Below are 17,360 nucleotides of genomic sequence, written 5' to 3'. Positions count from 1 at the left end.
CCAATATATAACAAAGAATTGCTACAGCTTCTCTAAAACAGGAATAAAGGGGGATTATTTCAGCACAATTTCTTTTCAAAGAATCACAGCCATTAAAATAATCACATGGCCCACCAGTTCTACTTTCCAGAAACCCAGGACAACTTATTCAATATTCACTGAATGTCTGCAATTGACAGGAGGGGGGCTTGCTAGGTGCTGCAAGAGATATAAAGATAAATAATACGGACGATTTAAAGAGTTCAGTCAAAAAAAAGTAGAGTTCAGCCAAATGATAATATGTTATTAAATAAATCTTACTAAATGATAACTGAGTAAGACAAAATGAGAAGCAGGGAAGTTCCTGCAGTCAAGTAACAAAAGATAATAAAAGTATGAACTTATTAGGAAAACAGATGGAGCAGAAGGCATGGACTTGAGAGGCAACATACGAAGAAGAATTAACAGGATTGGACAATTTATAAGATATGGCATAAGACACTGATGTATAGGATGCTGGCTGTAGGGAAATACAGAAATTAGAAGAGGAGGGTGACAGGAAGACACACAATATCAAGTATTACAAAGAGAAGTAAGGATATTTATTTTGCCAAGAAGTCAGGCAGCTGTTTCAGTAAAATGCAGATTCATTCATTCGCAAATCTTTGTAAGCATCTATTACATGTCAGGTATTGTTCTAGGCACTGGGGATACACTGGTGAATAAGACAGCAAGTCCAAGCACTTACTAAGCTTATGCTTCCTGGAAAGGAGATGATAAACAATAATCAAAGTAAACAGGTATCCAAAGGAATGACTGGAAGCAAAAAGTATTATGAGAAAAAAGGTAGTATCTGAGTAGAGAGCTAAATAAAGTGAGACAGCAGGCCATGTGAAACCCTGCAGAGTGTTTTAGGAGGAGGAAATAGTGAGAGAAAAGAACCAAAGAGCAGGAAGGAGCTTATGTCTTCTGGGAAGGGCGAGGAAACTGATCTGGATAGAATAGAATAAGCTAGGTTATAAGTGGTAGGTGATGAGGGTAATGCCAGAGGGAAAGGCTACATGATTCAGTGTGTAAGCCATAAGAAGATTTGGTCTTATCATAATATGGGGGGAAGCTGTTAGAGGATCTTGACAAATGGAATGACTTAATATAGATAATACTGGTCAGATTACCCGAGCTGCAGTGAGATCCAGTAGGGATGAGAGTACAACCAAATACCAGCAGAAAATGGCTGCAGGGATTTAGGTGAGATGGTGACGAAGGCAATGATAAATGATTGGATTTGGAATGCATTTTGAAGGTAGAGTCAACAAGACTTGCTAAATGAATATGAAGGGTGAGGGAAAAGAACAGAATCAAAGGTAAGGTTACTCCTCGATTTCTTGCTTGAGCAACTGAGTAGATGTTAATTCTATTTAGAGGGAAGGGGAGACTGGAGTAGATTGTGCAGTGGAGTGACAAGGTCATTCTTCCTCATGTGTTTTTGCATGTATGAAGTTTGAGATGCCCCTCCTTCGGTCAAGTATTGACATCAGACATGCACTGGCTATATGAGGCTAGAGCTCAGAGAGGTCGGGCAAACAGACATAAATATGGAAGAATCAGCCAGTGGGTGGTGTTTAAGGCTATGAGAACTGGACATGATTACCAAGAGACATAATACAAAAGGAGAAACGAAATCAGAAGACTGAGTCCTAAGGCAAAACTTACAGGCTGCAAAGAGGACAAGTTAAAAAAAAAAGAGATAGAGAGGATTGATAAGACAGGAAAGAATACCAGGAAAGTATGGCAGACTAAAAGCAACGTGAAGACAGCATTTTGAGGAGTGAATGAGAAGGATCAGTTAGGGTAAATGCTACTGAAATGTTGAGTAACAGGACTGAGGATTGATTAGTGGATTTGGTAAGGTAAAGGTCACTGGTAACACTGAGAAGACAGACAATTAGGGAATGAAAGCTGCAGTGTGAACTTGTTAGAGAAGTTTTTCTGTGTGATCCTTATGTTTATTGTTAGAGGCAAGGAGGACAAACATGCCTTTCTACATCTAATTCCTCGGTGTTTCTTGCTGAGAAGGGTGACATACTAAGTGGAATGAACCATGGATCAGGCACAATATGTTAATTCCTATACCAGCACATGGAGTAGGAAGCGTGATCATTTAACAATTTCTGAAAGGCCTTAGAGATTATACCACGATAAAACTATGTAAGAAAATTATTCTTGTTTGATACAAAATACTCCTTTGAGATTATTGAAATAAAGAAACTAATTTTATTTAGAAGTTGGTGTTTAGTCTATCCATTGGCCTTTGAAACTGGAGGCAACCACGAGATCTGTTGATCTGTTAAAAAGTGTTCAAACCTGAGCTGGACAAGCTGAATAGCGGACAAATAGAGACTACATTCATTTTCCATGGTTGAACCGCCTGAAGCTCAATGGAATGACACTTTGCAGAAATTAATACTTTAAAAAATTATTCACAGATTGTTGAAGACAATGACTCACGCTAAATTTTTTTTTTAATTTTATTTATTTATTTATTTGAAAGAGAGAGCATGAGAGAAAGGGAGAGAGAGCACAAGCTGGGGGAGGGGTAAAGGGAGAGGGAGAAACAGATTCCTGCTGAGCAGGGAGTCTGATGTAGGACTTGATCCCAGGACCCTGCCTCTGAGATCACGACCTGAGCTGAAGGTGTCTGCTTAACCAACTGAGCCACCCAGGCACCCCATGTTAAAATTCTTAACTATAATATAAAGTTCCATTAAATATTAAACTGAGTTTTCATTTTGCAAACTCAAGTAGTTTCAGGACACAATTACTTCTTTAAAGTAATTTTTCTTTCTAAGTAATACTCACTTATAGAACATTTAAGGAAAAAAGTTAAGAAAGGAAAAACTCCCTAATAGAGTTCTTATCTTTTTCTATGATAGGTGAAATGATTATGTACAGTTTTGAGCTTGGCTTCTTTAGTATTTTGAGATAACTATTTCCACATGCAATTATACTGCGAGGGAGAGGCAGGGTGGTGCAATGTGAGAGCTGGGGTTCTGTTAGCAGGCCTGAGTTTGGGTCTAGGACCTAACAGCGCTGCTATCCTTGACTTAAGCCAGGGTTCCCTTATTTCAAAAATAAGAGTAATACACTCCCAGGGTTATTGTGAGGATTCAAAGCAAGGCACAATAAAAGTTACAACTTTCTCAGAGCCCATGTGAAAGTCACCTGTATCACTGTTGAGATAAAGATGTCTCCTTGTGTGGCAGAGATTAAAACACTTGCTGTCAAAGACTCTAATGAGCACCAAAAACCAAACACACACTGCTGAATCAAGATACACTTATTTATCTCAATGTCTGCTCTTGAAATGATTTGTTAATCCTCAACACCTAGATCAATCCAACATCTGTCTTCTCTAATCCTGCTCTTATGCTACTAGGAAAAAAAAATCAGTAATTATCCTGTCTGCTGCCAAGACAAATGCATGTTTTCCAATGTCAGCTGGACCCTCCAACAACACTATTATGAAACCATTTTAATAATTCTTGGGTGACTCTCTATGCTATACTATATCGCATCTGTGGTTAACATCCTCTAAGATGTCCTTCAGTGATACCTGCTTCCTGATACCTACGCCCCTGTATAGCTGCCTCCTAAAATGAACAGGGCTGACCCTTGTACCAATAGGACATTGCAGAAATGACTGCATATGACTTCCAAGGATGAGTCATAAAAGCTATCATGCTCTTTCTTGGAGTGCTTGCATGATGTGGGACACTCAAGCAGCCCATGAGAGGCCCCCATGGGAAGAACCTGAGGGTTCCTGCCAACAACCAGCATCAATGCCTAGGCAGGTGAAGGAATCACCTTGGATCTTCCAGCCTTAGTTGGGCTTCAAATGACTTCAGCCCAGCTGATATCCTCACTGCAAGCTGCTACTGAATTCCTGACCCACAGAAAATGCAAGATAATAAATGCTTATTTGTTGCAGGCACTCATTTATTCAAGTATTGTTAGGTACAGAGACTCTAATGGAAGAGACAGACTCACAAAAAGTGTGGCTCCCAAAAATCACACAAATATACATAATCACAGAAATACATAGTTAAAATCTGTGAGAAATGTTCTGTAAAGAACAAGGTGGAAAGCTAATTTAGATTTGGAGAAGCAGAGAATGTCTCTTCCACAAAGTGACAGTTGAGACCAAAAGTAGAAGAGTTTTACAGAGGTAAGGGCACATCTGGGAGCCACACTTTAAACCTGCCAAACTGCCTTCATTTATACATTTTACTCCACTTCATCAGCTCTCCTGTAAGAGAATGTCTTATCTCCCCCTTCACAATATCTGATCTCTCCATCCCCTAGGTCCTCCTACTCTCAAAAAAAATTTCCTACCGCATTTCTTCTTCAGACACCAATGAAACTCCTCATTCTACCATTTAACTTTATAAGCATAATCTGTTTTGCAGCTCTATTTCCTCTTCTCCCATTTATTCAACTTACTGCAGTTTTACCTCCATCAATTAACAATGCTAAAACTGCTCTTTCAAGGTCTAAAATGATTGACCAAATGTCAAATCCAGGAACTAACCACATTTTAGTTGCATTACCTATTGATCATTCTTTCTCTGAAATTCTATTACCTACTTTAACAGTACACTACTGATGGTTCTATCTCTAATCACCTCTTGTCTACATAATTTATGGGACTTTCTTCCCAGATCTTTTTTATTTTAAAAGATTTTATTTATTTATTTGACAGAGAAAGACACAGTGAGAGAGGGAACACAAGCAGGGGGAGTGAGAGAGGGAGAAGCAGGCTTCCCACCAAGCAGGGAGCCTGATGTGGGGCTTGATCCCAGGACTTGAGATCATGATCTGAGCTGAAGGCAGATGCTTAATGACTGAGCCCCCAGATGCCCCTTCTTCCCAGATCTTAAAAGTCATTGTCACGCATAAGATATTGTGTACTTAATGAGTAATAAATACAGTTGAGAGCTCTCAAAGTTTAATGGCATTATATAGAAAGTGTCATGACATTTAATAAAGGGTAAATTCCTTTTCAGCTCCGTCTCTAAAGCTGCAATTGATCCTCTCACCAAAAAGAGATTTAAATGTCCCTTCTCCTCCAACACAGCAAATCCAAGCTAGGCAGGAAAATTTGATTCCTGATACTTAAGGTACAGTGGTTCTTAACATTCTTGGGGTCACAGATCCCTTTGAGAATCACGTAAGAAGTGATTTTTACTACTCAAAATGTGAGCATCCGAGGAGCTCACAGAGGCAAAGAGTTGCAAATAAATTTGAGAATGTTCCCAGACTCAGATTAAGAATCCCAGTGATAGGGGCGCCTAGGTGGCTCAGTCATTAAGCGTCTGCCTTTGGCTCAGGCCACGATCCCAGGGTCCTGGGATCAAGCCCCGCATAGGGTTACCTGCTCAGTGGGAAGCCTGCTTCTCCCTTTCTCACTTCCCCTTCTTCTGTTCCCTCTCTCTGTCAAATAAATAAATAAAATCTTAAAAAAAAAAAAAAAAAAAAGAATCCCAGTGATAATACAGAGTGATCAGGTGAGGCAGGGAGAAGGCTACTACAGCTAAAGCAAGACTTTCCACTGAATATCAGTTGATCAGTTCTGTACTTTGAACAGGTTCATAAGCAAACACTAAACCTTAGTATTAAAGGCTCCTGAGGCAAGACATCCATGTCCAGGTTCAAAAAGTCTACATGAGGCAAACAGAAGATTCCAGAATGGATCATACCTATTTCCTTAGCCATACTATGTTAAGGGTTACCTTCAGTATCTTCATGAATGAAGACCTAAAGACAAAGAGAGCTCTCCATATATCCTTTATAATTCAAACGAATAATGAGTATAAACCATTCCCATTACTCTGTGGCTTGTCGTTTTCTCAAATATTGTAAACATTTAGGTTAAGTGCTCATTTTTTAAAAAAATCCTTCAATCTTTTAGTTTAAGAAGTCCTCTAAATAATGCTTTATATGAATAACTGGATTGGCTAGAGAGGTTAGATTTTTATTGTTTAAGACTAGGAAGAATCAGACAGAATACTCTAGATCACTGTCTCGGCATAGCCCAATTTTTGTCTGGATAAATAGAAAATGGTATCATTTAAAAGAGAAAAACAAGAACTTTAAATCTGTTTGTTTGTTCTACAAAATGGGTATAGTGATTAGATAGGCCTGGATAAAAGTATAAAGAGATAAATTACAGGTTTACCATTCTTTATGCCTTGTATTTCAATATTTAAAACTTCAGGGCACATTAGAGTTTTGTGTATAAACACAAAATCTATTATAATATTAAAATTCATTGTATGCAAATGGAAATAAACTTTTTAAAAGTTACTTAGGTGTTTAAGTTACTTAGGTGAAGCAGTTAGATATGTCAACAATAAATCCAGTATAGCAAAAATATTTCTAAGCAGTATCAATAGCCCAGATCAAATTTAATATGGTCATTCAAAAATATCCAAAGTACAGGCTCCAATGTGAGTTTGTAGTACCACCTTCATACTAAAAGTTTACCATGTCTTAACTATAAGTATTAATACATTGAACAATTTGAAACTTAAAAATTAGGATTATACTCTTTAAAAACTGTACGATTTGGGAATTTTATAAGATGCATTATCTTAGCACACAGTTGCTCTTACAACTCTTATTAAAATTATTTTTTCATTTGTGATTGTCCCTTCTCATAATATTTCATAACATTAAAAGGAATTTTTTTAAGTAGAATCATGACTCATTCAAATATACAGATGAAAATGTGTTCAACATTTTATTTAACTCAAAAGAGAACCTGTCAGGTGATAGGTAAAAGGAATCCCCAAACTGAACACATTAACAGATCAGGAATATTGAAATTAATGTATAAGAACACAAGTTCCACTGAATCTCTAAGAGTACAGAATTTGCATGTCTACAGACAAAAGTTATTTAATATTGATTTACTAGGTTTAGTGTTCGCTTATGAACCTGTTCAAAGCACAGAACTGATCATTAGTTTTCTATAGTTCACAGAGTTGTAAAATAGCTTTCTTGGAATAGCTTTCTAGATAGAATCTAGACTATGCAGTTTTCTACTGAAGCACACATTTTCTCCCCAATAATAATATAATGCACATGTCCTTTGGGAGATACTTACCATACACACCCACCTAAATGTTTCCTTCCCCCATGAAATTTATTGTAATAAGTCTGTTGCCACAATTTCCTCCCTTCTCATTCATCCAACCCACAGTAATCTTGTTTCAAAACACCTACAACATCTATCTACAGTCTCATCATATCCATTCACTACTGCAATTTTCTTGACTATGGAATACTGGCTGCACATGTCTTAAGAACTCAAGAAACGGGGGGAAAAAGAACTCAAGAAACATCTGAAAATAACGAGATAATTTAGATAAAAGTCTAATTTCTAGGTTGGCTGCGGATATATTGTTCAATAAGCGAAGGCAGAGGCTTATTTCTTTTGTACAGCAATATGTTAGCTTTAATTTTCCACCACTACAGACATCGTAACTCATTTGGTCATTTCTTTACAGCCCCAAAACAGAAGCTGACAGAGCTGCAACAGAGAAAAACTAATCTCTGCCTGGTGACAGAGCACCTAATCCTCAATTACCAAGCAAGGAGGAGTCAGCCCTGGTCACTTCCCCTTCAAGTGGCCAGGGAACGGAAACACACAGCCAGACCAATGTCACTCCAGGGACTGCGGGGATCCAGACCACTCAGCATCTTGGGCTTAGCGCCCTAACCCAGCCCTGACTCGAGCTGCTCTCGGTTTGTTGAACGCCAGGTCCACACGCCCGGCAAATCACACTCGACCCTGGGACTGTAACCTGCAAGGGTCCCAGCCGCCCTATCTCACCTGCATCAGGGCGCGTGCCTCCCTGGTGACTCCAGCACCACTATCCCTGGTGCCCAGGTCCGCCTACCCCTCTCTCTTCTCTTCGATAGGTTGTTCCCGACAGTGCCGCGGGCCAGAGGAGCCAGACAACCTCTGGTGAAGAAGCGGCAGGCTCATTCCTTCAGAGAGCGGTCAGCACTAATCCTCTCTGCCCGCACCCTCAGCCGCGGCCGAGTCCTCAGAGCCTCCCGCCGCGCCCCCAGCCCGCTCCGCCCCGCCTTCCCTCCCGGCCCCGGTGCCAGTCCCGCTTCTCACAGCACTCCGGCGGTCCCATCCGGGCGGCAGCGGAGCGGGTTTAAGCTCCTCGTAGAAAGCGTCCGAGCGGCATCCCCGGACACCCCTGGTCAGGAGCTCCGCGGTCAGGCGAGTCAAAGTCCCAGGAGGCTGGAGTGACCAGCTGCAAGAGCTTTGAGTGGCGAAACAACGACTTCCGCTACCGGCCGGCCCTCACCAACCAGAGACCTCCTACGTCATTTCCTCCGCGAAGGCAAAAGGAATGCCGGGCGGAAGTGGGTCCGGAAGCGGACCCGGAAGGGGTAGGTCCCGTAGGCGGGTCCAGGTGGCTCGCTGCCTCGTGGAGGCCAAGGTAAGTACTTTAAGGGCATGGCGTTCGGTGGCATTTGCTCGTCGCTCAGAGTTGCGTGGTCCTGGCTGAGGCCTCCGTGGCTCCAGCATCAGGTGAGGCGGGGGCACTTGGCGGCTGTTGCTAGGGTGGCGACTGGGAACCCACCGTCCCCGGCGGCCTCCCGCTAACTCCCGGGGCTGGTGCGTGGACCAGATCTCCCTAGGATGCCCGGACAGCACGATCCGTGCGCGGAGCAGCCCCTCAGCCTGTCCTGACTGAAGACTCGGGTTAGGGACGTCTGACGGGTCTGTTACTATACCCCAGCCCCTCGGTGCATCATAGAAACATTTTCAGGCTCCGTAGTTAGGAAGCTGGGATGGTAGGTAGGTCGCGGAAGGTTATGTCGTGACCTCGCTCCAAAAGGCGGTAAGATATGTGCATGTGACTGGTTCCAAGTTGGATGGAAGATAACTTTAAACATTGAGGCGATAGAAAAGGCGACGGGAATGGTCTGGCCTCGGAGGAAGTAGACCTCAGAGGTTAACATCGATTTAGTAAAATAGGATGACATGATAATGCACGTTATTCTAGGTGAGAGGAACAGTATAAAGGAAGCAAGGTGTCAGGACAAGGAAGGAAACCAACTAACCTGACAAGAACCCAGTGATAAAGAGCTGGAACAGAAAGTGGAAAGAGAAAAGAATCCTACTTCAGAAAACCAATGAGTTAGGTGGAAGCTTCTGACAAAAAAGAGGACAGAGGCAGAGAGAAGCAGTTTGGCTTAGAGGTTAAAAGAACAAATTTTGGAAATTGAGGATTGGAACCTGGCTTTGGCACTTAAAACTGAGTAAATGACTTTGGGCTTGTTATTTCACATCTCTTTTTGCTTAGTTTCCTTGTCTGTAAAATGGAGGTAAGAATAATACCCACTTTGTAAGGTTATTGTGAAGAATTTTTTATCCTTATATTTACAATATTCTACATGATTTTTAAAAAAATAATTTAGAGAGAGCGTGAGTAGGGGAGGGGCAGAGGGAGAGAATGTCAGTCAGACTCCCCACTGAGCTTTGGGCTCAATCTGATAACCCTGAGATCATGACCCCAGTGGAAACAGGAGTCCGGGGCTCAATGGATTGAGCCACCCAGGTGCCCCTAGATGCTTCTCTAAGTGTTTTGCATATGTTAATCCTTTTAATTAACTCAATTACTATTTGTAATTAAATGACTATGTATGTTTACTCAGGTATATACATTTAATATATCAATATAGTGAATACTCTTTAAGGCTTGGCTACTATAATATTTTTTTTTTATTAATGAGCCAAAGTTTGCTCGTACAAGGTTGCATACAAGGTTTATGAGCCTGAATGGCAAGGAGGATTGTGTGTCTTAGAATAAGGAAAAAATGAAGGGGTCAGGAAGCAAGGTAGGTTTGGTTTTACCCATTTTCAGTGTGATGCTGCAAGGTATTTGGATGGATATCTCATGAAAGTTTTTGGAATTCTGTCACTTGTATTCACGGTCATAGAGGTGCTTCCTCTATTCATGGAAATAGAGGTGTAGGTGTCCCTACACCTATGTATGCTTTGTGAAGTCTCCAAGGAAGATGCTGTGGAAAGAACTGAGATGGCCAAAGACTACCAAGAGGAAGAACTATAGTTGAGGGGCTGGAGAAATAAGGAATTGGGGAAGAGTTGATCAAATGGCTTAGGCTAACAGCATTATCACCATGTTAATATTCTTACCTTGATTTTTACCTGGCTTTTGTTGGTTCTTAGGTGAGGAAAAATGAGTGATTACTAAAAGAAGATATTAAAGAGAGTTGGCATTGAATATTTTTCTGTTAAGGTAGGCTAAAACCAAGTGTAAACAGAAATGGACCCTGTCAAGTTAAACCACATGTAAAAACCAACAACAAAAATCAGCTTCCCAAAAAAGGGTGTAACTGCTGTCTAGAATTTTTTTTTTTTTTTTTAAAGTTGCATGGTGTTTGGGGCACTTTTCCCTCTTCCATATCAAGACAAGACAGGCTTGACTTAGTATCTCTTTCATTTTTTGTCTCTTTTATCCATAAACAGTGTTTTCAGTGAATTTGATTTAGGGTGAGAACTAAGTAAGGCATCTTTCAAAAATAATATTCCAAGTTGCTGTATCATTTTTCTGTGCCAAGGGTAGGTAGCTGACCTGATTGGGAATCAAAGAAGGACCTACATGTACTAGAACAGTAGTTCAGGTGAGAAACCACACAACCACAGCATCACTTAGGAACTTGTAAAAAAAAAAAAAAATCTTGGGACCCACCTCATACCTACTGAATCAGAAGCACTGGGGAGGTTTGGTGGACATGATTCCCAGCAGTCTGTTTTCATAAGTCCACAGGTGATTCAGATACATACTAGAGTTTGAGACTCACTATGCTGGATGTGTGCCACGAGGTTCAGGATTTTATTTTACTCAACACTCTAGTGTCTAAAACAGCGCTTTATCTAGGTAGTAGGATTACAGTAATTTCATTGTAAACGTTTTCCAACTCAATCTTGTCAATCTCAGTATAAAAACTTTGACGGTGGTTGAATAAACAGAAGTAAATTGTTTAGCTGCATTAAGGCCACGTGTTAGCTATTTGCGAGGTGGGCATAACAGGGTGACCAATTTGAAGCTTGAGGAATGAGGGCTTAAATGCTGAGTCAGCAGCAAATACAAAATGATGATGTCTAGGTATCTATGTCAGTGCTTTATTCAGAGTAAATAAAGGTTAAGAAGTCACAAGTTACATGCTTTAATCACATGATAAATGGTGGTGTTTGCCAGCCCAGCAAAACCAAGGTACCCAATGAACTGACTCTTTTGTGTGTGTGCACAGCTGCCTCGCTTGCGGTATCGGGCGTTATAACATGGGGCTCACGAAGCAGTACCTACGCTATGTTGCCAGTGCAGTCTTTGGCCTTATTGGCAGCCAAAAAGGTAATATTGTCTTTGTGACACTTCGTGGTGAAAAAGGACGCTATGTGGCAGTACCAGCCTGTGAACATGTTTTCATCTGGGACTTAAGGAAAGGAGAGAAGGTAAGCCAGAGATCAATTAGGTTGGTAGCTGATTTATAGGTATTTGAGGGTGGAGAGGTCGAAGTGGGAGAGCTCTGATGTGTCATGCACAGATTGATTGATTGATTGATTTTTTAATGTATGTGCCTCTAAAAGAGAAATCTTTCTTCTTTGGGCTACTTCTAGGTAGCCAAGTATCAGGTTCTGTTGTTTTTTTTCTGCACTAAATTCTGAAAAATTCTGAAATCTAAATTCTGAAAACCATGACCAAATAGGAGCTTACGTCTTAGGTATCCATTTGTAGTATCTATAGGTAATTTTCATAATCACAATTCCAGACATGTTTGGTGTTCTCTACCAGTTCTTTATTTTTCAAGTTCTTTTACCTGCCTCACTGCTAGTTATAAAATTTTCAGCATTTAAAAGGAATAATACTCAGCTGTGGTGGTGGAACCTTTTTTTATTGAAACAGGGGAGGCCCAAGTTTGTTAAGCTAGGCTTTGACACTTTGTGTCACTAAGTTCCCTAAGCCTGCCATTTCTACCACACCAAATTATAGCCATTTTAGTCTTGCCCAGTCACTGTGTGACTCCCAAGAGATTAATACTTTGATCTTGTTGCCAGCCAGTTTCTTGGGGATAAACCATGTAGCACCCTAGTGCCATACAGGTTGGTTTCTTTCAAGATGGGGCTCAGTTAAAGCATAGATGTGCTTATAACCCTTGATGGAATATCATTTGGTATTAACTTAGGATAAGGACTTAGTAATTTATCACTTGGGAAATTTTTGTACATACCACGCTGATGTAGAGCTTTGGAGAAAATAATTTTACCCTTTCTTGAATGTTTCATTGCCCTGTACAAATAATAATTCCTATATGAAAGAACTTGAGATGGATTGCAGAATTTCATTATTATTTAAAGAATGATTTGGAATTATTGATGCTCTTATTTTTACTGTCCCTGATTATTCCCACATTTTTCCTTTAATCATGCACTTAACTCCACCTGTGCGTTGTTTATGATTCTTGTGATTTCAGATCCTTATCCTTCAGGGACTTAAACAAGAAGTCACTTGCTTGTGTCCCTCCCCAGATGGGCTGCACTTAGCTGTTGGTTATGAGGATGGGTCTATCCGAATCTTCAGTCTCCTGAGTGGGGAAGGAAATGTGACCTTCAATGGACACAAAGCAGCCATCACTTCCTTGAAGTATGATCAGTTAGGGGGCAGGCTGGCTTCTGGGTCCAAGGTAAGACCTTGAATTAGGTGCCCAGCTTTCAATCTAGTGAAGGAGTATAAGACTTATGCTGAAGCAGGTTGTTCACAAAAACTGTTGGGTGAATCAGTGGGTTTTTGGTGTATAAAACCATATAGATGGTGGAAATGAAGGGAGGAGGGTGAGTATGAATTAGGAGGTTCATTTTGTTGCTTGTCTATTAAGCCTGTTAAGTATAGGAATAAGATGAGGATGCCTCTGATAAGTATTATGTAACATCATTGTAGAAGTGCTACTCAAAATGGGGAAAAAAACAGAAGGGACAAGGAGGACGAAACAGTTGTTCTTTGCCATAAGAATTGGTAGCTTTTCTATGTCTCAGAGTCATCAGTTAGAAAATACAATGTAAAAGATCACATTTACAATAGTATCTTTTTTTTTTTTTAAAGAAATACCTCTTTAAAGGTTTATTTATTTATTTATTTGACAGAGAGATCACAAGTAGGCAGAGAGGCAGGCAGAGAGAGAGAGAGGGAAGCAGGCTCCCTGCCAAGCAGAGAGCCCGATGTAGGGCTCTATCCCAGGACTCTGGGATCATGACCTGAGCCGAAGGCAGAGGCTTTAACCCACTGAGCCACCCAGGCACCCCATATTTACAATAGTATCTTAAGTGACAGAAAAATACTGTGAAACTTACTGAAGAATGTAACAGAAGACCTGAATAGAGATACGAATCAGGTACTTGAATGGGAAGACAAATGGTAGTGTTTTCTAGTTAATTTATAGAATTACAGCAGTGTAAGTAAGCATCCCAAAAAGGTTTTGTTGTTGTTGTTTTAAGAACATGACCAAATTATTTATAAGGGTATATGGAAAAGAAGTAAATCAAAAACACCAGAAATTTGGGAAGGAGGAATAATAAAAGAGGGCTGCAGATTTTTTTTCCCCCCCAGAGGCAGATATTTTTTCAGGAGGTCTCAGGTGTTAAAATGCATTATGAAGTCATCATTTAAAATGTATTAAGCTAATCTTCTATCAAAATAGGTCTTTATATCAAAAGGACTTGAAGCCTATCAGCAAAGAAAGAAATTATGAAGGAAAAGGGTGATAGATATGAGTATTTAAATGTAAAACATTTATACATTTAAAAGAAATAGGAAGGTTGTTAAGAATAAGTCCTAAGAGTTCTCACAAGGAGGAATTTTTTTTTCCTTTTATCTTCTTTCTTTTCTTTTCTATTTATATGAAAAGATGGATTTTAGCTAAACCTGTTGTGGTCATCATGCTATACGTACACCTTAGACTTAACACGGCGATATATGTCAGTTATTTCTGGAAAAAAAGTGAAAGGACATTGAAAAAAGTATTTAATATTTTCAATATAAAAAGGATTAATATCCTTCATCTCTTAATAGCTTACAGTCAAACAAAAAGTAAGGCCCAAAGGAAGAAGAAAGATAGGACTTAGCAGTTCAAGAGAGATATAAGTGGCCAGTAATCCCCACAGAGCATGGACAGTTTCTCGTTGGTATTCAGAAATGTAAATCCAATAACTACTGAGACAGCATTTGTAACTTCTGATGTCGGCAGTGGTTTTTGAGAAGCTAATAATATCCAGAGCTGAGGAGATGGCAAGACTGGCCTTGTCATTCATATCCCTGGTGGACCTGTAGACCTGTAGATTGGTGCAATTTAAAGAGATCACCTTGTTGTGATGAATTGCAAACTTTAAAAATAGAAATACCTTTTAACCCAAGAATTTCCTTCTTTAGTATTTATTCTGACCTGAGGTATATACAAAGTTTCATGTATAAGAATGTTCATTTCCACATATTTATAATGGAAAATTGAGAACTACTTAAATGACTAAAGTAGAAAGATGTTTAAATGGATTACGGTATAGCCTTAGGATTATTTTGTGATCATTGCAAATGAGAACAGTCTGGAAGGACATGGAAAAATGGAAATATTTTAAAATGGATAAAAAAGGGGGAGGGTTATAAAATGATATCAATAGCATGATCCCAGTTTTCTGAAAATAGTTCAGTGTTGGATTGGAGCAGTATAGATGGTGGAATTAAAGGCTGTTTATTCCCTCTAAACTTTTCTGTGTGCTTTCCAAATTTTCTACAAGGATCACCTCTAATAAAAATGTTACATCATATTATTTGTTGAGGCCTGACAAGGTAAAGAAAATTCTGCTGTATTATCTGATCCCTTTAGGACACAGATGCTATTGTGTGGGATGTGATCAATGAAAGTGGCCTCTACCGTCTTAAGGGGCACAAGGACGCCATCACACAAGCACTGTTTCTACGAGAAAAGAATCTGCTGGTTACTAGGTAAATAACAGTTTCATTTCCAGTTCTTTTCTATGTAAATGCATCAGAGAAGGTTTCAAATGCAGAATTTGGGTCATTCCTTCCTCATTTGTCTGCACTACCTTCAGGCTCATGTGTTAGCCTCTGCCTTCTGCTTTACTCTCTCCTTCCTTCTTCTCCACAGTAGTATCAAAGAAGCTATCCATAGAGTTACATCTAGCATTTTTAATTCCCTTTTCTGATTTGTCATTTTTATCCTCTGGTATTAGCTTTTTTATGTTCCTTAAACTTTGATATGCCTTTTATAGAATGAGCTCTCTGTTTTCTGAATCCCTAGAAAGTCAGGAAAACAGAATGTGGAGCAGTGAGCAGAGGTGAATAACAAGTGTTCAATTTGCCTACCTTTTGAGAACAGACATACTTTGTATGTAGGCCTTCTTTTTTTTTTTTTTTTTTTTGTATGTAGGCCTTCTGAACATCTATTAGGTTGAACCATTTGGAATTTCCATTTGTGTAGGTCAAACATAATAGGTCAAATACCAGCAGTTTCATATGGTCCAAACTAATTATCCGTTCTAAGGAATAGCCACCCAGGAAAAGTTTGGGATCCTAAGGTTTGCCAGCAATAACTAGAAGAACCCTAGTAATGACTCCGAAGCAGTTGTGAAGGAGCACTGAATGCCATACGATTGGTGTGTTAGTTCTTGTGGGATGGAAGGCACATTGGTGTGTTGTCAGATAACACAGATTCTGTGAGAGAATGACTAAGGTTCTAAAAGAATATACACAGTTAGCTTAGGGAACAGTTGATCCTTGAACAACAGGGTTGAATCAGTCAGGTCCGCTTGTATGCATTTATTTTTTCAATAAATCCAGGACAGAACTATAAATGTGTTTTCTATTATGATTTTCTTAATATTTTCTTTTCTTTACTTTGTTGTGAGAATATTATATACAAAATATGTGTTAACGAACTGTTCATGTTACTGGTAAGGCTTCTGATCAATAGTAGGCTGCGAGTAGTTAAGTTTGGGGGGAATCAGAGGTATTTGGAGATTTTTGACTATCCTGGGCCCCTCGTCGTGCAGGGGTCAGCTGTGTCAAAGAAAGGAAATGACACAATGAGGTGGGATTGTATAGGAAAGACTTTATAAATCATGTTTTTGGGTTTTTGTTTTTTTTTTCCCCAGTTTGGTCATGAAGGAGGATTATGTTAGATTTATGTTAATGGGGAAGCAGGGGAGCGGCATTTGAGGCCAGAGTAGAGCTCATTGGTAGGGAGACTCCGAGCCAATGAATGAGAAGTTTTTAAAATGGTGCTAAAGAGCCTGATTTTGATTCTGTAGAGAACCTTGAGCTAGTGGAAGTTTAAAAAACTTAGATTATCTGATAGTTTATTAGATGTAGTGAAGACACAGGGAATGGATAAAGAGACTGGATAAGAAGCTATGAAAATAGTTCAGGCAGTAGAACTTTAATTCAGGTTCGTGGACAGAAGTGGATTGGAAGGAGTCAAGGTCTCACAGAAGAGGCATTTTCAGGATGTGGGGACCAGCTGGACATGGGAGATTGGAGCAGAAGAGATGTGAGAGATTTGTGTCCGTCAGTGGGGGAATGTGGGTGCTCTGACAATGGGCCACAGGTCAGCGTCTGTGTTCCTTGACGTTCTGAATTCAAAGTTATTTCTGTACTTACAGGTGAAATATTGTATTTCCTACCTAAAAATGGAAAATTAGGATTCTTTATTTAAAAAAAAAATACATTTTTTGCTGAAGACACCACATGAGTCCTTGACCTCCCATTTGCTGATTTTTCCTTAATAAGATGTTTCCTGTTTCTTTTTTCCAGTGGAAAAGATACCATGGTGAAATGGTGGGACCTTGATACCCAGCACTGCTTTAAAACAATGGTTGGCCATCGAACCGAGGTACATGTAAAGTCACGGGCCCAGGGAAAGAATGGCAAGGCAAAAAGATGGTTTTCTTCCCTGGGCCTTTCATGGCCCTTTGTTTTTACTGCTCATAGTAATCATCATGTGTTGTCTTGAGAGATGGAGAGGTTTGGAGCAGATAGAGCTACTCTGGTGTTTAGTAGAAATCGGCCTTGGATAAGTTTCTAATCCATGAATATGAGTTTCATTGATTTTAAATAACGTATCCACCTTTTTGATGATAGGTTTAATGCCAGTGTATATACAGTGCATGGCCCCGTGACGTGTAAACAGCAAATCTTAGTCATTATAATAGTTGCCCGAAAATAGATATTTTCAGTAAAGATCAGGGAATATTTTATGTCTTTGCA

At 39.7% G+C, this 17,360-nt stretch overlaps 2 protein-coding genes across 5 annotated transcripts in view; one reads left to right on the top strand and one right to left on the bottom strand.

Annotated features, from left to right (window-relative positions):
- Window positions 1-8,329, bottom strand: part of GDAP2 (ganglioside induced differentiation associated protein 2) — a 65,037-nt gene extending 56,708 nt beyond the window's left edge. Inside the window, exon 1 of the mRNA XM_080802454.1 lies at window positions 8,168-8,329. The gene's annotated coding sequence lies outside the window, so the exon portion shown is untranslated. The remainder of the gene's footprint in view (window positions 1-8,167) is intronic.
- Window positions 8,330-8,436: 107 nt separating this feature from the next.
- Window positions 8,437-17,360, top strand: part of WDR3 (WD repeat domain 3) — a 30,537-nt gene continuing 21,613 nt past the window's right edge. For 2 of the 4 annotated variants that reach the window (XM_080801405.1, XM_080801402.1), the window contains exons 1-5: window positions 8,437-8,498; window positions 11,341-11,542; window positions 12,562-12,771; window positions 14,962-15,080; window positions 16,908-16,986. In XM_080801405.1, the coding sequence (XP_080657531.1) occupies window positions 11,372-11,542; window positions 12,562-12,771; window positions 14,962-15,080; window positions 16,908-16,986 (579 nt within the window). In that variant the 5' untranslated portion in view covers window positions 8,437-8,498; window positions 11,341-11,371. Of the gene's footprint in view, window positions 8,591-11,340; window positions 11,543-12,561; window positions 12,772-14,961; window positions 15,081-16,907; window positions 16,987-17,360 lie in introns of all 4 variants that reach the window. The other 2 variants (XM_080801404.1, XM_080801403.1) reach the window with 1 other exon arrangement.

The sequence above is a fragment of the Martes martes genome (assembly GCF_963455335.1).
Source record: "Martes martes genome assembly, chromosome: 4".
NCBI lineage: Eukaryota > Metazoa > Chordata > Mammalia > Carnivora > Mustelidae > Martes > Martes martes.
This window is presented reverse-complemented; position numbering and strand designations above follow the sequence as displayed.